This window comes from Terrapene carolina, unplaced genomic scaffold, assembly GCF_002925995.2.
Source record: "Terrapene carolina triunguis isolate 2854851 unplaced genomic scaffold, T_m_triunguis-2.0 Scaffold238, whole genome shotgun sequence".
Lineage (NCBI taxonomy): Eukaryota > Metazoa > Chordata > Testudines > Emydidae > Terrapene > Terrapene triunguis.
Genome location: NW_020664589.1, coordinates 14,879,118 through 14,901,000, shown reverse-complemented (window position 1 = coordinate 14,901,000; position 21,883 = coordinate 14,879,118). Strand labels below are relative to the sequence as shown.

At 39.8% G+C, this 21,883-nt stretch overlaps 1 protein-coding gene across 1 annotated transcript in view; it reads left to right on the top strand.

Moving 5' to 3' along the window:
* TTLL11 (tubulin tyrosine ligase like 11) overlaps nt 1–21,883 on the top strand; it is a 110,503-nt gene that overhangs the window by 15,677 nt on the left and 72,943 nt on the right. Inside the window, exons 2-6 of the mRNA XM_024211146.3 lie at nt 3,525–3,621; nt 5,742–5,875; nt 17,021–17,596; nt 19,642–19,737; nt 20,264–20,382. Coding sequence (XP_024066914.2) covers nt 5,744–5,875; nt 17,021–17,596; nt 19,642–19,737; nt 20,264–20,382 — 923 coding nt within the window. The 5' untranslated portion in view covers nt 3,525–3,621; nt 5,742–5,743. The remainder of the gene's footprint in view (nt 1–3,524; nt 3,622–5,741; nt 5,876–17,020; nt 17,597–19,641; nt 19,738–20,263; nt 20,383–21,883) is intronic.

Here is a 21,883-nt window from a genome sequence, read left to right as displayed (position 1 = left end):
GTTTAGACACTGAAGAACCAGTGACATTTCAGAAGAGTCCTACTTTTGGGTAAATCCAGAATTTGATTTGTGTAAATACTCACTTGATTTGCTCAGAATGGGGAAGTCCCTTTCCCCTTCAAACTGTTGGGTAACATTCTGGTGCAAAATGCAGCCATGTTCCAGCCCTGACGTGCCTACACTTCATCCATTGTGAAATGGTTTCTGTGCAGTGTTTGTAAAGTGCTTTGATATCCTCTGTAGATGAAAGGTGCTATATAAATGCAAATTTCATTCACTTCAATTCAATTTCATTTAATAAATAAATAAATTGCTCAAGTTTTTAGTGGGAAGGGCAGTCTGAGAACCAGCACAGAATTTTTATTCTGAATATACCTGTGGAGCGAAGGGTTAAGGCCACTGATTGTCTTTCAGAGCCTAACGGAATTAATTTTCACACACACAAAACCACATTTTTTTTTCTCTTTGCAGCCTGAATAATAATGAAATGAGACCAGAGCTTTCTAGCTCTGTTATATTGTGCATGTTACTCCTATGAATTAGGAAGTGGCGAAAGGAATGCATTGCTAAATTAGTGTTTTGATTATTTTTTCAAAATTATTTAGTAAATAAACTGAATTTTTAATTGAAGTTGCAAATAAAGGAACAGATTCACTAGAAAAGTTTCTAACTTTTTTTTAAATTTTTCTTTCTTTTGCCTAATATAAGTTAGTGCTAATAAGGATTTCTTACATGGAGGGAAATTAAACTTAACCATAAAAAGCCAGAAAAATTGATGTAGTGTATATTGAGTTTAGTAAGGGCTCAACGTGCTGTTAGAGTTTGTTTTTAATAGTTAAATTGTTTAATGTCAGTGGGCGTTGATGCTAAATTTTCACAGGATAGGATCCTAAAAGTACTATGACTGGAAGCGGAAGTATAACATGTTTGTCTTGAAGTGATTTAATCTCCTAATACAATATCTTCTTGCGAATAATTCTCTATATGACATATTTAATTAATAGCACCTACACAGATTCGCAGGAGGAAAAGATGATGATTTTGAACAGGTAGGAATGACCGTGTAGTCCATTTTTCAGGAGAATAGCCCTAGATGAGTGACTTAGAGAAAATTAATGTATACATTTTGACAAAACAATATTTTGATTTATGGGTTACATATTGTGTATTTGGGAAATTGACCTCATGAATATAGCCTTTCCTGCTAGGGTTGACTGGTTGAAGTTGAGAGGCTTTACATTGTTTTAATGCAATTTTTTGAACGACCTAGCTTTTGACACTAGGATGCAACAGTGTGGTATATGTAATTATGGTAAAATTACCCTTTCACATGTGTGAGTGGCTAATGCTGTAGGGATAATTTCTCTGCTCCAGTTGATAAATTCAAATAAACATTTCACCTGTGATTGGTCTGTTTGCAAGCTTGCTTGTTTGTTTAACTTCAGTTAGTATTATTTTTAAAGAAAAGAAAAATAATAATATCCAGGAGAAAATGACAAATATGGATTTCTCATTCCTTCTTTCTCTACGTCCTATCACAGAGCTAAAAAGCTGTCCATTTGCTGCTAATAAAATGAACAAAATAGTATAAATAGGGCCCTACCAAATTTAGGTCCATTTTGGTCAATTTCATGGCCTTAGGATTTGAAAATTAGTCAATTTCACATTTTCAGAGATTTACATTTGAAATGTCATGGTGTTGTAACTGTTGGGGTTCCAACCCAAAGAAGGATGTGGAGGGGTCACAAAGCTGGTGTGTGTGTGTGTGTGTGTGTGTGTGTGTGTGTGTGCGCGCGCGGGGGGGAGTCTGCAGGATTGCCACCCTCACTTCTGTGCTGCCTTCAGAACTGTTGCCATGGAGCTTCCTGTGACACGGGGAGGTACCCAGAGGTGGGTCTGATTCCCCCACTGAGAACAGCTGTGCAGGGGAAGAGTAAATCCCGTCCCTCCCCAGCCTGGGGACTAGCAGTTGGAGCCCCGGAAACCGTAGAGCCCCCAGATGGGGTGCCCTCAGCCCTGCCCCTTCTTCTCCCCTCCAATAGCTAGATTTCATGGGGGAGGGCTTATTTCACGGTCCATGATATGTTTTTTCACAGCTATGAATTTGGTAGGGCCCTAAGTATAAATTATAGTTGGCACCTGGTTGATACTGAAAAGTATAGTACATCTGCTTCACTTTGTATTTTAGAAATATGTGTTGTTTATTAAAATCTGGTAACAGGGCTGGCCTTAGGGAAAATGGCACCCTGGGCGAACTTGTATTTTGGCATCCCTGGCCCCTGTGGGTGTGGTGCCCCCGCATTGTCCCTGGCCTCCGTGGGATCCCCAGGCTCCCCTTTGCCCCTAACCCCTGCACTGTGCTCCCTTTGCCCCAATCCCTGCACCCCCTCCTGTGCCCCAACCCCTGCACCCCTAATTTCTGCACTGTGCCCCCTTCACCCTTAACCCCTGCACCTCTCTCCTGTGCCCCAACCCCTGCACTTTGCTCCTGCGCCCCTAACTCCTGCACCCCCCTCCTGAGCCCATGTGGGGAAACTAACCTGGATGCATAGAGCAGCTGGCATTGCTGCTCGCTGCCCCCCTTGAGCATTGCTCCTCCATGCACCCTAGAGGGCTATGTGGGGGAGCGAGGAGTGATGTCAGGGCTCCCTGCATAAGTGCAGGGCAGGAGAGCAGCAGTTTCTGATGCTCGCCTCACAGCCCAGGTTGGAAAAGTGACACTCCTTGCTCTCCCTTCACAGCCCCCTAGGGGGCATGGAGGAATGTTACAGGAGACAAGCAGTATCTGTGCATCACTGCTCCCCAACCCCATGTTCCTATGCTGGGAGGAAGCAGGGAGAAATCTGTACACACACACACCCCCGACCGCCCAGTTTCTGACTCTACACTGGCAGCATGCCCCCTTGACCATGGCGCCCCTGTGAGGTTGCCCTGGTGGCCCACCCCTAAGGCCAGCCCTGCTGGTATTGTTTGATTTTTTTCCTTGTTTCCAATGAGGAGTTTTAAAACAATGTAAAGCTACTGTATTTAAATTTAAATATCCTGTTCTGAGCGCTCAGTTTTAAGTTTGAGCCTGAGCTCAAGCATATGATTCAGTTTGGTTGAAAAGCTGCAGTCAACATTTGGAAAAAGTAATACTTTAAAGACTGCAAATTTAAATTATTATTAATTTATGTGTGTCCAGAGTTAACTTAGTAAATTAAATCTGAACAGTAATTATTTACAAAAGAGTAGTGGCAAAGAAGCCACATCTTTCTCTTGTATTTATTGAGAGAAAGAAAGTTGAATACATTTTTTTTTTTTAAATAGCTTTTACTTCACACACTAGCAGAGGCCCCAACTTTGATATCTTACAATAAGCTCTTCCCATTGAAGTTGGGCATTAGATATGAAGCGTGGACTTTATTGATGTCCAGAATGCTGTTCTCTGAAGGGCTTATATTTTTATTTGAACTTCTACAAAGATAAGAAACTTGTAGATGTAGCCAATCTCTTTCAAAATCTGTATTATATCTTTTTTCCAGTTTCCATTTGGTCGGCGCTTGCCCTGTGATATCTATTGGCATGGGGTATCATTTCATGATAATGACATAGTCTCAGGTCAAGTCAACAAGTTTCCAGGTAATTAATCTTGTGCTTGAAGTTAAAGAAATGCTGTCTGAATATTCACGCACCTTGTTGGTAATATGCTGGGCAGTTACCACTTGTAACAGTCTGCAAAATATGAAAGGTTTCATCTTATTTTGATCAAAAGTCTGGTGTTCTCATCCTGATGCAAGTAAATGCCTGATTATCTGTTTCACCATCAAGGAGAGTGTTTGCCGCTTGCATAGTGGTGATTACAGTTGCAATAACAAAGTCTTAAACAAATGGTGCCATCTTTTGTTACCTTGGATCTTCCTTGGACCTTTCGTCTAGATTGTATTCAGTCTTTTGCACTCTCCTATTGATAGCTTTCTGCAGTTATCAAATATCTAAATTCTCAGACACTATCATGATAATTGGTAGAAGTCTTTTACAGTACAGTAGATTTGGATCCTGAGGTTTTGATAAAGTAAAAGGGATGCTAAAATTAACCAGTAGTTAAGTAAAGTGAAAGGACCTTTTGGATGCTACTGAAAGCCTTCATTAAAAAGAAGATAAATATGAAATGAAACCGGGCTTCATAGCTTCTTATATTGGGAGTGGACTCTAGATGCCCAAATAAAAATCTATCAGATCAAATCATGGTCCCATTGAAATGAATGGCAAATTTCCTATTGTGTTCATCAGTAGACGATTTGATTCACAGTATACCATATTCTTCATTTGTGAGTAGTTCTATATTGAAAAAAGATGTTCAAATTGGATCACTCGGACTCCTGTTATTGGGCATGTTTTATGAATCAATAATAATTAGAGATTTAGTTAAGACATGGTATGAATACCAGAATGGGTAATTCAAAATCTTTGTGGATTGAGAGTATAACGGGACACTAAGGATGTTTGAAGAGTGGAGCAGTACATATATAGAACATTAATTCAGAGAAACCTGATCTTTAGGTTGTAATTAAATTAAAATAATTTAAACAATTCTTGTGTGTCTTGTAACATCAGTAAAAATGCTCCTTCTTAGAGGATTTGTTTCTACTAAAAAAAAAAAAAAATCTATTCTGTATTGAGCTCTGGCTTGTTTCTGGGAAAATCTCAAAGCACAGTTCCTTAAATGGATTTTTTAATATTGAAGAGTTCATGTCAACTCTCATCTTATTATGACTATTCTACTTTTTTAAGATCCCTTATTTCTCATTCAATTCCAGTATAGATCCCGCTGAATAAGAACTAAGAGCTTAGGTATTGACTTATCTAAGCCCTTCACTTCAGATATATTGCTGCTGTTAGTATGCTGTGTGAGTAAGAAACCCCATATATAAAACTTTTTGCTCCACTTACTGACTTTTGTCTGCTTGTGAACAAAAGTGGACAATGCACCTACATTGGTAAAGCTCTATAATATTCTGGTTGTTTAAATCTCATGCCATGTGTATGATATTTACCCGAGTTGTCCCCTGCCTCCCATGTGGTGAACAAGAAGGATGCAGAGTTGACAAAAACAGGTTAGCGAGATCCTGAAGTCCCTTCACAATGCACTTTTAACTCCCAGGAATGTTAATGGGGCCTGATCCCATGATCTGCTGAGCACTTCCTGTGAGGTATTCAACATTTCCACCTCCCATTTACTTCCATGAGATTTGAAGGCTCTTGGCAGAATTGGGCCACTGAAAGACTAGACCTAACAGTTGTTTTATATGGAAAGAAAGATTCTTCTCTTTGACATACTGTAATGGTTTAAATAAGGGTAAATAGTTTAGGAAGGTACAATTCTAATTGTCTGAAGCAATTGATGTCTCCTGTTCCTTCTCTGCAACACTGGCAAAATAAGGTAAAAATTCCAGACTGGAGCAAAGAGTCAGTTAACTTTTGGACAAAAATTCTTCTTCCTTGATTCCCAGTTATATTTGGTCAACTACCTTAAAGCTTTCCCAAACCATGTGATACGGTGGTAAGTGCAGTATAAATAAATACCCACATAAAAAGCTACAAATCACTCAGTATCACTAGTAGCTTCAAATATTTAGTTATATATTGAAAACAATGGCCAGAGCACAAACATATGGTAAGTACCAACACACAGGCTTACTTTACTTTGCTGCACAGTGAATAATCTTGAACACTTCCAAACACTTCTTTATTTTCTCCAGGCATGACAGAAATGGTGCGTAAAATTACCCTGAGTCGGGCAGTGCGAACAATGCAGGATCTATTTCCTGAAGAGTACAACTTCTATCCCCATTCATGGATTCTGCCAGAAGAGTTTCCCCTCTTTGTTGCTGAGGTAGATCAATTTTCTCCATATTCTCTGAATAATGCTGCCAGTAAGATATTTGTGACCATGTCATTCTTCACTTACTTTACTTTCATATTGGTTAGACTATTTAAAACTACATTTGTATCCCATGGAATCTATACATTCTTTTCAGTTTGCCTCAGATCAGACATAGTTTAATTGAGCTGCTCTTACTTGTTATGCTCTAGAATTAATATCAAAACAACTGTGCCACCTCCTCACCACCAAAAAGGGTATTTGAATGTTAAACACAGCAGAAATTTAAACTCCTTTCCCCAGCATATTTTACTGGGCTTAGAAAGAGTGAGTAGCAGGATGTTCTGAGACTGGACTCTGTGGAATGTGACATCTCACCAACGTCATTTTCACTGAAGTCTTTTTAGTATATCCTGTGTGTTTTATATGAATCCTTCCAAGCTGTCTCTCCTAATGTGTTCGGTGTTTATATGTACTCGCATATTCCTCTGTGTTTAACTGGTGTTTGAATGAGTTGTTTAAATGTTCAAAATGTATTGTTCTGTTGCTGCTAGTATTTAAAAATATTGTATGTTTGTATGTTAACCCTGTCTGACTCACCCAGTGCATTCTTGCATTCTACAGTATCCTCTGCTTGGAAAAGTGAGCAGAAAAAGGTATAAATTTTATTAGACTTCTACACTCTGTCACTTTTTAATATGATACTTTTATCAGCAGTCAAGTTAAATTCATGATAATCTTCTAATGTGTACTCTTCCAGTGTGCTGGGTCATCTTTCTGACACTGTACTAATGACAGTAAAAGTGAGCAAGAATCCTATAGTATCCTCAGCTGTCGATGTAAAACAGATTTGTAAAAGGAGGTGTAAATTGCAATCAGATTAGGTATTGCAAGCATTTGAGCGAAGACAATTTGGGAGTAAACTTTCCAAGTAGTACACTGGGTTGTAACTGATTCCTGTGAGAGTCATGCTAACTCCTAGTTATTATGCACTGATTATTTGGGCAGTGCTGCAAATGCATCATACCATAGAGCAATTTATAAGGACAATACCTTTAAGCTGTCAGCAGGTGGCACTGCAGATAAACAAATATTGCTCTCTGTGTAAGCGCTCATCAATGTGAAGACGATTTTTGGTTTCCATTCCAAGAAGAGCAGATGTCCAATAAAACATTGCTTGGCGTTTCCCTTGCATGTGTTCTTCCATCTGTGTTTGAGAAAAGTATCATTTTTGTTATCAAACAATATAGTTTATGCTGTAAGAGTTTATGTTCTACTTAACAAAATGTTTGCAATGTAAAAAATGAATAGAATTCTGTATCATAAACCATAAATAATTGGGATGAGCGTGGAGAAAATGTCACTTGTAGATTGGTGAGGCCATTCCCAACAGGAACTCTCTAAACTTCGCTTTTTCCATTGTTTTAATTGTCGTGGGAATTTAGTGCTGGTGAGGAGTTGTTGGATTGGCAACCCCTGGAGATTGAAGTCTTCTGTTTATCCAGACGGGTACTATACAGAATGGGCAACGTCTGCACAACTTTCCCCACATTGTTCTCCCACTGATGCAGCAAGATGACCTCCAAGTGTGAGAGGATATTCGGTGTTATCCATGTTTGTGGCCTTGTGATGTGAGATATTTTCTCTTGGAACTAGACTCAGACACCAAGCAGCTATAAGATTTGTCTGTATTTGAACAGGCAACCTAAAGTTGCTATATCATTAACAATTCCCTGAGCTCTCAGATCTTCCTGCTTCTTTCTGCTGAGCCCCCACAACTTGCCAAAATAAAATTGCCTGTTATATATATTAACATTCCACAGATTCTATGGACAAGACTCTATGGTCATATTGTGCATGTGTATAAATAACTGGACCACCCAAGTGGTGTCCATTTTTTTTCCATTTCTGTCCTCCCCCCAACCCTACTCCCAGTCAGAGAATACTGCAACCACTTCAGTAACATCTTCCCTGATTTAAAAAATAATAATTGGCAAGAGAACTACCTTCTTGACCATTTGGTGCAATTTGGTGCATTTTTTCATCACACCAGACATAGTGATGGAAGACGATTTGAAATCCAGCTTACTTAGCAGATCTGGAAATATTTCAAGGGTATTCACTCTTAACAGTTTGTCCTGTTAAATAAAATGAAGAATTCTTAGACTTATCTTGGTGTTTCCTTGTTAAGAATCTAAGTGTCAAACAGAATTGGAAGCTAGTATGCAAATATCATTGTGGTGGCTTATGGCCTGCCAAAAAGACCTATTTTGTGTTCTAGATCTCCTCAGCTGTTCTGTAAAAACGTATGAACTTTGCTTGAAGTCCAAATTGGATGTCATCATCCAAGGTTTATTCCTTTGCTGTACTCTTCACTCCCCTTGGGTTTGTCTAATTGGGGGAAATAAGGCATGCCTGAAGATATTAAAATTGTGTTAGTCAAAAACACAACTTTGCACAAGATGTGGATGAGGTCAGTCATGCTGAAAATGTATTATATGGTCATGGTCAGTCTTAGGCCCCTTCCCTCTTCCCAGTGTTGACCATGACTAGCTAACATTTTTCAAAATACAACATGCCTTACGTGCAAAGTTGTGTTTAAAATTGTTAGTTAACTCATTTTCCAACATGACTTATTTTTCCAGTCTATACAAACCATGACTGTTCAAATAAAGTATTTGGAGGCTTCTGCTGGTTATAAAGAAGACTTTCAAGAGTTGCCTTCAAGACCAAGAATTCTATTTCCTTGAGGCCAGTCAATCTCCTAGAAGGTAGATTGATCCATTCCCAGATCCTCCTCCTCTCTTTACGTCTTGTTCTTGTTGATTGGTGTATGTAAGATATGATGGACTGGAAGGCTTAAGGAGAGCAGTGAATAGTTTCCAGGACAGAAACAGGGTTTTCACCTCACCTGGAAATGTAGGGAAATGCCTTCCTGCTTTATTACTGGTCTTGAAATACAAATGACTAAGAAAAGTATATAGATAAAATCCAGACATCTGTCAGTTTCAATGGATTTACCCAAAGGTCTGCAAAAGTTGAAAAATGATGCCCTTTCTGGTGGAAATGGATGGATTGTGGAAGGAGTTCAGTAAAGGAAGGTTGATCTTCATTAATAACACAAATAGGGGCTTTGAATTAGCAACTTTGCTGTAACGAATAATTTTAGTCTTGGATTCTGAATTTCCTTTGATGGGCTACCCTGACTGTGTGTGTGGGATTCCTTTCTCATTCTTGCATTTTGCATTCTCTCCCTGATATTTTCAGTAACCAGCTTTGTCTTAAATGTAACAAATAAACCAACGCTGCCATTTTTTTATGAGGCTGAGTGTGCTGCATCTCTCTTCAGCCAGCATGGATTGAAGTGTGATTCATTGGTGTTTTGTCTAGACAGACTTTAGTCTGAGACACTGCTCATTTTTTCTTTGGTCAGAGAAATGAGTTACTGTCATGTTTGATGTTGGAGCATACAGGATGGAAGCTCCTTGCTTGAGCCCTTTGAAGATAGCAGGTTTGGAGCACCTGGTTTATTAGTGCTGATACAAAATATTTTCCTCTGTCTGAAGGAAACAGGTGTTTTGTTCTGAACTTGAATAGCAGTTGAAATGACTGTTTAAAATACAATATGGAACAAGCAGGTTGCCACTGTATCCTCAAAATAGTGGTTCCCAAAAAGCACTTTCCTCTTCAATAGAGAGCCCATGCAGCAGAGCAGAAAAAGCCTGAGGCAGGAGCAGCAGAAATGGGGAATGGGAGACAGACAGATTGCCTCTGTCCTTCTAATGGAACAAAAGTGTGTATGGGTGTGTGTCTGTGTGTGTAAAATTATAGCAGGGAGTTTAATGTATAAGCCTGACCAAATACCCCTTTTGTGACATTAACTTTCTAAAAGTGAATAAAAAACTGGAATATTCTTATGGAAAGCTCTATTCTGTAGTTAAACATAATTGAGAAGACAGTGATTCCCTTGTGGATAAAACCATTAGAGGCCAAATTCTGCTTTCCTTATTCTCCCATCCCAACTAGTCCCATTGATCTCATTGGATTTCGCCGTATGTAGAAAACATGGGAAAATATCTGATGTCTATTGCCTCCCTAGCTCTTGAAGTGACCATCTATTCTGATAAAGGACCTTTCATTCCATTAAGATTAATTGACCCTGAGAAAATCCCTAGTTTAAATAATTAGATTTGAATTCACACAATAGTGAGAAGGAAGAGTGGTGTGGTTCCCAATAAAGTAAATGAGTCTTATGAAAAAACTTCTGCACTATCCCCTGAAAATCTGAGGGGTGGTATAAGAGAACTAAGTAGTGTGGATGGATTAGCTAATGAAGCCACTAGAAATGGACAGTCACTCCTGAAATTTCATGACTTTCCTAGTGGTAGCCAGCCTTCCGCTATGTCACAATTTTTCTTTCCCCCTGCAGTATCAGGACGGGTTGTGGAAATGGATCGACTTTGGTGGTGCCTCAGGATACCAACTAACAAAGAAAAATAATCTCAGAGCAGTGTCAGAGAGAAGGCAAACTACTGCTGTGAACACATGTAAAACAACAGCACCAGCCACTTCCTGCATAGAGCTAGATTAGTTTAGTATGGCAATTTAATTCTGCCTCTTTCATTTTCTTTTTTTGTTTGTTTTTATTTGGTGTTGTATGAATTCAAGAAAAGAACAGAGTGTACCAACACTATTCCTGGTATTCAAGAAACTAGCGTAGCTTCCACCTGCTTTGGAGAGAGAAGATGGTTTTTAAAAAGTCTCTTGAAGACGTGAACCACTGGATCTCCTGTGTAGTAGACAGTGTGGCCCGCTGCAATACATCCTGCATTTACCTTGGCTGCCCCTGGTTGTTTGGGGCTCCCTTGCCTGCGTTGTTCTGAATTTCACGGTCTCCTACCTATCATTCTCTTTCCATGGGAACTTGAATTTTGTAGGGTGGTTGTTGTTGTTGTTGAACTGGAAAACACGGAACGTGCTTTAACACTTTTTAAATTTAAAATATTTGTGAATGTAAGGCTCCTGAGAGTGGCTGGAAATCCAGCCCTGTGGACTGTAGCACTATCAGCAGATCATATGTGGCACGGACAGAAGCAGGGCAAGTTTCTCACGTTGGCACTGAACCTCAACCCTAAACTGCAGGAACCACCTTTTAAAGGGTGAGAGAGTAGTTCAGTCTCACTCAATCTTTGGCCTTTCTGCTGAGACTGTCAACAAGGTTGCCGATTCGAGCCAACTCCTGGGAGTTTTATACCATTCTTGAGATGTACAGTAAGGACCCAACCGTTAAGTGCATTTACAATCCCAAACAATCGTGATAGTAGCAGCCATTGGGCATCGTTGACATTGGCGGGATTTGAACGGCTTATGTACACGCAAAAGAATTTGATTTATCCTCTGCATGCTCATGAATTCTGAAGCATGTCAACTTCACTAACTTAAAAATATGTCTGTGCCCTTTCCTTTCCTTGTAACATGTTGTAAAGCATGCTATATTTTTGAATGCTTTTTATTTTAGATTGCTCTGAAGCTTTCCTTTGCCTCTATCACAATTTTCGTTGTCCTTCTTTAGACCTGGCAGTCTCTCTCGTTTGATTTTATTGCTCTGTATGGCGAAAATAAAACTTAGATAGTAGGAATTATTGATGCACCATGAGGGATCTATATATCCAGCTGATATTGTCAGGTCCTCCCAGTGACCTAGTTACAACTTTTCTGGTTTGTCCTCTTAAATAAAAAGTTGAAGTTTGAGGTTTTATTTTTTCTTCAAAATGTAATAACGTAGTAGGCAATTTATGATGTCATGATTGTTCTAAGGGAAAAATAACTTAATTATATTGTCTTTGAAAGAATTGACAGAAGAGGTGCAGTTTATGAATGGGCAGATCTTAAGCCCAGCGATTAGTTATAAGTATTCTGTTAAATTCTGATTCATTGCATCCAATTGGGAATGTTGTTAGCCTCCAAACACTACTTACTAAATGAATGTATCAACTAACATGTGGTGTTCAAAGGCCAACTAACCCTATTAAAAATAATTCTATTAGGTCCTGCCAGCATACCACAATCTCTTCTAAGAGGGGTCATCTGATTTTCTTACGGATGAGATCACTGGTTCTTTAGGAAAGAAAAACTGGCCAGGATGTTTTTTTGCTTCTGGATGGACCTCATGCTGGCATGTAAAAAGACATTTATTGATGCTGGTCCAAGAAGTTATTAGTTACCATAGCAGTCTGTGTTTACCATCTTCTGTTATTACCGCCAGTATTGTTAGTGTAACCAAAGTTAAAAGCCTGCTGATACTGATGTGTGGAAATTACAGAGGACCAGGCAAAAACTCCAAATCTATATGACTTCAAACTTTGGGGGCATTTGGGTCCAGATCTGAACTTTGTAACTCCCATTAACTGTCATTACTGCTGTTCTACACTCGTGTGTAAATGGAAGCTTTCTGCTGCATAACTGACCTGCTCTTTCTACCTGCTTCATTCATGCTTTTGAGCTTTATCGGTCACCTCTGGAGTTTGGTCGGGGGTTTTGGGCTCTGACAAGACCACCAATACTCCATAGCTAATGGTAGCAGAGATGGGGTATCACAGGGTGACTGGTCTTTTTAAAGGGAAATGGGGCCTTAGCCCACCTGTGACAAGATCAGCTCATCCCCTTGGGTGGTTAATAATAAATGAAGAGGCCAGGGCTGAGAGTATAAGGGAGGAAGGGACAGACTTCCTGGAGCGGTCCCTGGAGCAAGGCTCCCACCTGAGCCCCTAATACTCTGTCTGGGAGTGGCAGTATGCCAGAAGCGTGGGGAACTGCCGCTAACTGAAGAAGAGTAGCTGTAGGTGAGTGCTGCAAGGAGTAAAGGGACAGTTGGAACTGAATCCAGTGCAGGGAAGCAGGACTGGGGGCTCCTGTATCAAAGAGAGAGAACTATTGGACCTGTGGAACCAGTGGCCAGCTGAATGAAGCTGGCATGAAGTATTAATGTGTGTCTGAGGTAATTACATTGATCCCGCTCCAGAAGGGGAATGTTTTAGAATGCTGTGGACTGGGTGAGTTATTGAGAAGTCTCATGAGAGAGGGAAACTGAGGCAGAGTGCTGTAGCGCCTCCGCAGCTATGAGGGGGCTTTTGGGAGGTGGCTGACCATGTTACATAGGGATTTGGTGTTAATCATGCCCTATATTCATCCCAAGGATCTAGGATACAGACTGTATTACAGAGTTAAACATTTCCCTGGCATGATGGCTTGCATTACGCATCATGGAGGCCTAGGTATCAGTCAAACAAGTGTCAGAAGTAATCAAGACTCATGTTACGTGCCTACTCTGTACTGTAAGCAGAAAGGACATTGCTACACTGGGAGGAATCTGCAAAGAGGCCTCCTGTCTACCAGCAATGCTCTTATGCCATGCCTACATAGGGTCCCTCTGGAAGTCAGTGTGCATAAATTAAAGCATGTTCACCCCATGTGGATGGTCTCATTCAGGAGCAAAGTGGCCTTCATTTGCTGTAACTTAATCCTCCTTGGATGAGAGCATCCACATGGGGAGTGGGAGTGGCAGGACAGTTAATGCACTTTATGTGCATTCTCACGTTACACCCTGATTCAGCTTAATTTTCCTGAGTGTCCTCATGTAGACATGGCCTTAGTAAGCACTACAAAGTCAATTTTCTTTCATCAACAGAGACATCTTTTGTAGGAAGGTGCTGTGAGCAGTGGTACCAAAATGAACTAAATGTATGTGCTTTATAAGGGACATCTTAGTCCTATTTTCCTACCCTTCCCTCTCTACTTCTGAGACTAGCTGCTTTCCATTTGTATGCACGTTAGGGGATGATATAGGGTAGAATGGAGTATTTCTTACCCAGTAATTTCTCTTTTAGAAGGGCATCTCCCTCCATCCACCCCAGTCCAACCCACACTGGTTATCAAGTCAATAGCCAATATGCATTTCTGCAAATAAAACTTGCTGGAATATACATTATCACCCAGTAACAATAAAAAACACTTGACTCAATTCTTGAGAAATCCACAGTATGAAAATGCAAATTTAAAAGGATTTATCTAGGCACATAAAATTATCTGTAAAACAACTAACACTTATTTAGTGTGGTGGTTTCCCTAAACAGATTTTTCACATTTAAATCTTTGTTTAATGTTTTTGTTTAAAATAACTAATTGTTGTTTACTCAGTCGTCCACTAGGGGGCAATACACTTCATGCAAAACTAATATAATAGAGGGGAACTAACACAGGCAAATTGAAAATCTCAGAAGTGTGCTACGTTGGAAAGGATACAAGGGTAGGCATGTCATGCATTTCAGATCCAGCCAAAGGTTTAGCTACAATATTAAATACCATCAAACTCTCTGGACTAACTTTCCTCACTTTCTTATTTTATCCTGTGTGTCTAGACAAATTGTAATCCACTAGGAACAGATTTCCCTAATGTGACGCAAAACCACTTCTAGAAGTTGCTGTGATCATGGTGGACAGAATTTTTTGCTCCTTTTGATCAGAAAATTAGTAGTTGAGTTCCAGGCCTGAATATACCAATGGTGTAATTTACAGGAAATATTCAGTTACAAACTGAAGAGCAGTGGCCACTAGAGGCGTGTATAGAATATGCTATTCAATGGGGGCAAATATTTTTGTTGTGATACATTGTATTGTTAGCATGCCCTAGTTTCTCTAACACAACCTATCTCTTTGGTGAAAACCACACATTGATGGAAAATGAACATTTCTCATTTCTTGACAGATCTGGTTCCAGCAAAGTTGTGCTTGCCACACATCTAACGAGGTGTGTATGTCTGGAGGGCTGCTGATTTCAAGGCTCAAGAGTTTATGTGCAATAATCCCATGGATTTGCCATAAACTGCGTGTCATACAACTGAAGCGATTTAGTCCTGCTGGACTGGGGGAGGAAGGGAGGATACGGAAATAGGACCTGACCTGATGTATATTTGGGTTGCTGGGGTGGGGTTCCTGTAATTCATGAAGAAGAGAGACATCGAGAGAGAGGCCTCCTGCTGTAGATGTGTATACTCCACTCTGCATGACCCTGGAGCATCCACAATAAACCTCACACTAACACTGTGATCTGTGTCTAGTGAGGTGGGTCCCTCCTGAGCTAGGGCTCCCTGCAGTTTACATCCCTGCCAGCCAGTCTGAACTGGCCCTGTTTCTTGCTCTATATACATTTCAGTATAAAACGGAATATAATTTTCAATATTTACCTCTTAAATCTGAATTTCCCACACTTGAGGAAGCTGAACCCCTTTTCAGGAAAACAAAACCAATTGCACATGCCTACAACCCTGTCATGTTATTAAAGACCCAAACTAACATATGAGTTAGTGCCTCTGGAAATGAATGGGGCAATTTACACCTCAGATCTTTGCTTTCATGCTCTCTGCAAAATCAGGTCGCTGTTTCTGCATCTGTTAACCTTCAAAAGATGAAACAAGTGTTTCTTTGCAACCATGATCGCTAGATACTTTGAGTGAAAGTTGAAATTGGAGAAAAATTCAGAGATCTGTTTGTCTCCCCAGTCAGCCTGGAAATGTTGCTTTAAGAAATCATCTTAGACTGGTGGAAATGAATGGACTTCGTTGTAATGCTTACAAGGGAAAATATTGGAGTTAACCTTTTCTTATGGCATTGAATGTTCTTTCATTGTTAATTCTCTTTTTACCTGCTTACAAAGGTAGTGTGGGGATAAACAGCAGCAGACCATAAGGCACAGCTTAGGCAATTAGAGTAGAGTTCCTACATGCCCGGAACCCCAGGGTATAGTACACAGTTCTCTGCATGCCCAAGCTGTGCTCCCACATGTACACAGCTGTTTGTAGCATTGTAGTGTCCTGCTGCCAGAGCCTTTCCCCACTGCAATGAAAGGCTCTGGAAGTGGGGAAAGGCTCCAGGAGCTCCTTTCCCCACTGCCTTCTGCCTGCTGGAGTCTTTCCTCACCACAGTGAAAGGCTCCGGCAGCTGGAGCCGGTCACTGCGGTTGTAGCTACATGTATAGTGGCTGTACTCTACACACCTCCATAAGTGTAGACAGAGCCTTACTGGGAGGATGCAAGCACTTGGCAGAAACTTCAAGTGCATGTCTCTTGAATAAAACCTTGGTTTGCAAAAGCTTTATTAAGTAAAAGGCACCACAAACATTTGTGCTATTCATGTTGAAGTTAAGGTCTGGATTTGGTTAACTGGTGAAAAGAGCATCTTCTAAGGGCTTGTCTACATGAGGAGTAAGCTAGGATGTGAATTTCAAGTGCATTAGCTATTCCCTTTGTGCCGTTTAAGCTAAGCTGCACAAAGGCAGTCTTGATGCAGAGTAAGAGTGTTCACATCGGGAGTTAGTGCGGGGAAGCTAGTGTGCACCTGCTACTTCAGGCTCTTTCCCCATATAGACAAGCCCTTAGTTTATTCCATACCATTGTGACAAGGACATAGTGAAATGTGAATTTCAGATTGGAAGACTTACTGGTTGGGAAGATGCAGCTATTTTGTCATAGCTGGATAGTGGTAGATGCCGGGTCTTCAGGACAGGGCCACCAAGGTTTAGGATATTATTTCAAACCATTTTAGAGAGCATTAACCACAAATGAATAACAGAGCAGTAACTTGACAAGACCCTATCTTCCCTCTCCTCAATGTTGTTTGCCTAAATTTAAACTTGGGAAAAAAAGCAGCCTTATTTTTTCAAGTTTCATGATTTTCTTTAAGAAAGTGTTCAAAAGGCTTAGTCTCACAACTCGGTTTACATTAGTGAGTCGTTCTGCATTCCCACTGGTTGAGGCCTTCAAGAACAAGAAATGTTTCAGGCTGTATATTGTCACACTGCATTAAAAGGAGGTTCCTGGGACCATTTACATGATGGGATGCTATATAAACTGCAATTCCTCTACATTGGTAACTCCTCTCCCACATTTTTTGCTCTGGTTTTTGTGTTCTTGTCAACATCACTGTGTATTTTCCACTCTTACTTGCATGATGTTTACTTCTGCAATGCTGTGTATTTTACTTGTACATGGAATTTCCTTTCACATGTTGTCCTAGCATTAAAGCTTTTCCTTCAGAAATAAGCAAGGTGTTTTCCCTGTATTCATGTCCTTCTTTGATCTAATGATCCTTCTTTCCTTCTAGGTTCGCATGATGAAAGAGAGTGATCCACCCTGGAAGCCCACTTTCATTGTGAAACCTGATGGTGGGTGTCAAGGGGATGGAATCTACCTCATTAAAGACCCCAGCGACATTAGACTGGCAGGAAATCTACAGAGCCGGCCAGCTGTAGTCCAGGAATATATCAGCAAACCGCTGCTGATTGACAAACTGAAATTTGATATTCGTCTATATGTCTTACTGAAATCTTTAGAACCATTAGAGATTTATATAGCCAAAGATGGACTCTCTAGATTTTGTACAGAGCCGTATCAAGAACCCACCCTGAAAAACTTGCACCAGGTATTTATGCACTTAACCAACTATTCACTGAATATTCACAGCGGGAACTTCATCCATTCTGACAATGTAAACACTGGCAGCAAAAGGACTTTTTCAAGCGTTCTCTACAGACTGTCTTCCAAAGGGGTTGACATCAAGAAACTGTGGTCGGATATAATTTCATTGGTGATTAAGACTGTTATTGCACTGACTCCAGAGCTGAAAGTTTATTACCAATCTGATATACCAGCTGGAAAGCCTGGGCCAACTTGCTTCCAGGTAGGTCAGGAATTTTTATGTAAGGGGTGCACTCCCTGAAATATAACCTCATCATTGCTAGAGCCCTTCCTGTAACAATATTGGAGTAAAGTTATTTTTTTATGCATAGATTAAGCTTGTATGTTTAATTCATTTCCCAAAAAGTTTTCTCTTTTATTCTTTTTGTTGATCACTAGTGGGGATAGTAGTTGAAAACTGGGCAATGTCCTGTGCAAGTTCACAATTTATATTCTCTTCATCACATTTTTTGGCTTGCAGACCCTCATCAGTGTCACTGAAGCCACCTTACCACCACCCTTAAACACATCCTCATAGTTTCTGTGGGTTTTCAATCACATTAAAACACTCCCCTTTGAAGCTTCCAGATGGCAATGTTGAAAACTCCAAATCATAATAATCATAGATGCTCAGATAGTGATGAGTGTAGTATAAATAGCGTGATGAAGGTCGCCACTGGCAGTACATAAGGGAAATGCTGAGCACTTAGCACATTTCCAAATCCCCTACCGTCCCTCTCATTCCCTTTTACTTCTACCTTCCAAATGCTGGCATCTGGATGGCCATCTGTATTCTCCACATAAAAGACCAGTTCAGATTATTGCCACTTTGATAAGTTAGGTGGTCTGTCACATTGTGGTTTCTAACTGGCCCAGTCAGTTTAAATGGTTTATGTGTACTATGAACCAACTCACTAAACCAGGAAAAATTTCCTCCATCCATGTGGTATTTTTTCTGGGGTTTTTTTTGTAAGAGAGGACAGGAAGAAAGATGAGTCATGAAATGTCCAGCATCACGAATGACCTTTGCAGAACTGTAATTCAGGCAGGTCTCACCAGAAAACCGTGACAGGCTATGATTATATTAACAAACTCTATCATTAAAGTGTAGATGACCACTGAAGCAGCAATTTACCAATTAGTGTCTAAATCCACAATAAAATGCTCTACTGATAACTACACTTCAGACGTTTTTTATTTCTCTTCCCACAACAAAGAGCCTGTAAGTAGTGGCAAATCTGTATTCTGGCCACACACAACAACTAGATGAGTCCACAGTAAATTGGTTTCTACTGCAGGAGAATGGTGGGTTTTCACCTACCCTAATGGCCTCTATAGTGTGCTAGAAGCCTCAGGAAGGGAGAAGTCCATGCTGCAGTGCACTGTACAAACCACCAGATCGGCTGAGAAAAAAACTGTCCTAGTAAAAGAGGTTTTGTGAAATCAGACTTCGTTTTTTTTGCGAGGAATGGCAGGTTGAGTGTAGAGCTAAGATACTGGAATGAATTGGAGAAATTGGAGGAAAGGATGGTCACTTTTCTTTAAACAAGATCTGCAAAAATCTCACAATTGCATTAACTGGCTGAAGGCAAGCATGTAGTGTCTTCAGCAGGACTTTCACAAAGGCTGAGCAGACACTGTGTTTGGTATGCTACAGAGAAGACTCAGAGGGCTCAGCAAGGAAAGATGACCACACCAAGGAAATCCTGGTAGAACTCAAGGCCCCATTGCACTAAATGCCATACAAACACATAGGAAGAGGACAGTCCCTGTCCCAAAGAGTTTACAGTCTAAACAGACCAGGCAGATAAAGTGCAGGAGACAGGAAATATTTGCTTTGTTGTATAGGTGGGGAAGTGAGACATGAAGAACTTAAGTGATTTGCCTAAAGCCATGCAGGATGACTGTGGCTGAACTAAGAACTTAACCCAGATCTCCTGAATCCCACTCAAATGCCTTAACCATTCCCCTTCTTATTACAACATGATGGCATAACAGTCTGTTCATGAAGGAAGAGGTTTAAAAGATGATTATTAAAATGTTTTGTGGGAATGGAATTTTGCATGTCCCTACTCTGGGGAAGTGCTTCCCCAACGATGGGGGGAAAACAAAGAATTTAGATAATCCTGTTGAGCTCTCCAGTTCCATGGGTAGATTGGGAGAGAAGTTCCTTTAGTTAGATGGATAACTTGTCTACGTAATGATATGTGCAATTCTCTAAAAGAAATAGCAGCGAGTGAAAGTAATGTTGTGTTGCGTTATGCACAGATTTTAGGATTTGACATTCTCCTAATGAAAAATTTGAAGCCTGTGTTACTTGAAGTAAATGCAAACCCCAGCATGAGAATAGAACATGAGCAAGAGGTAAGACCTTACAGCCTGACATGATATTAGAATGTAATTGTTTAGGGGTTGGTTTTTTTGGTCTTTTTGCGTTTTTGAAAGATGGAAGCTGTCGGCTAATATGAAACCTGTAAGGCTTTTTGTAATATTTTTGGCTTTGCAATCATTGCTAATCTGATGCTCTTGAAACATGACTTATTGGAATTGTGAAAGCTCTCCATCTTCTTTGTCAGAAATGCTCTTATTCAACATCCTGGCAGTTGAGTTAATTATATTTGGGTGAATATTAACCATTTTTCATGTTTGTGTATATAACTGGTAACATTGACGGCGAAGATCTTTTTTTCAATGTATTTAGGTGACTTGACTAAAATTTCCCTAGTATCATTTTGTATATGTTAACAGATCATTTTTATTCTTTACTGTAGTGTTCTATGCTCTGTCATTGTATATTTATGACCTAAGGGATAAGAATAAGACTTGAGCAGCTACGTAATAAATAAGCAGCAGTTCTACACTGAACAATTGTATCCTTTACAAATTAAAGCTTTCTCCAGGAGTGTTTGAAAATGTCCCAAGCCCCGTTGATGAAGAAATAAAAGTGGCTGTCATCAGAGATACCCTTCGTCTAATGGACCCGTACAAAAAGAAGAAAAAAGATAATCAGTAAGTTTATTGACTTAACTTCTGTTTGTCAGTAGTGCCCACCAATAATCCTAAAAGTAATCCTCAAAAGCTTTTGGGTTTTAAAACCTTGCTTTCAGAATTGTTCATGCTTTTCTAAAGAACTACAATGTGATCTAGTGAGATCAGCTCTAACTACCAGTGCATAACCCCTTATTGCATACTCATCCTAGTAGTTTTTGAGCACTTTTATTCTAATAACTGGATCCAACATTAGTGCCAATGAACTAGTAATCCATGTTTACTGTCTTATAAATTTTAGTTCTCGAGCATCATTTTTGACTCACAAAGTCTGGAAATGCAGATTTGTATATTCATTTGTTTTGAAAGTCACACAGTGCTCTGCTGAGGAATGACTTGCCCCCATCTGAGCTGAAATTGGTAGAAATTGCATGTAAACATTGTTTCCTTGTTCTGTGGCAATAAACATAATCCTTCTAAAGCACAAATAGTCAGTAACTAGTAATAGTTACTATTTTAAAGTTGGAGCTGATCTGGGAATGGGACTTACATTGGAGGAACAGTAATACAGCCTGCACAGAAGTGCCAGTGGTGGGACAAGCTGAAGAAGAGAAAGCAGAAATGCTTTCTGTTTTAATGAAACACCTTGTTTTTAAGCAATCTCTTGCAGCCAAGAAAGGGGGAAATGGTGTTTCACTAAGGAGCCTTTCCCTATGAGTCTGTCTCTACTCTAAAATGTCTGCCTTTCTTCTCTTGTCACTTAGCAGAAAGCTTAAATTGGTTATTCATATTCTATGATGAATTCAAGGACAATTTTTGCTATCCTTGTATTGAAAGAAAGAGCAGGAAAAGTAGAATTGTGTATATGTAGGGGGTTTTTTTATATACAGTTGGAAAGTTTTATCTTCTGCTTGCTAAGGAATATGCAATCAAGGCATGATTTTTGACAAAATCAACTAAATTTTTTCAAATGCAGTGTTTTTACATTTATTTGTTGCAGCAGCCAGTATACATGCTGCCTGATTACCTAGCAATCGTTCTCTGATCTTAACTATATTTAATTTTAACCCTTAGTAAGAGTACTTCAACACTGAGAGCTGCAAAATGGATCTTATTCTCTATTCCTGTAATTAAGCTATGTCTCCTTTATATTTATTCAGCCATTATCCGATGCATTCATTAACTATATTTAAGTATGGGATGCAAGGTGCAGCATATGGTAACAAATAAGGAAGTTAGTGAAGCACTCCAGTATGTGCTTGGAATGCTCACCTATTGAGCATCTTTTATGGCACGTTATCTCTGCAAAATAATTTATAATAGGAGTATCCTGTGATGAGATAAACCACTGTCCCATCACAGCATGAATTCATCAGTGACATAGCTTTTCTCAAGATAATCTGGTTACAGATGATCTTGTTACTGGATATCTTGGTATCATCAGCACAAGACCGTCTTGTTCATTGCTTCTCAGGGAGGTTTTTCCCATGTCTGAGCTGCGTTCTTAGTAGGTGTTATATTT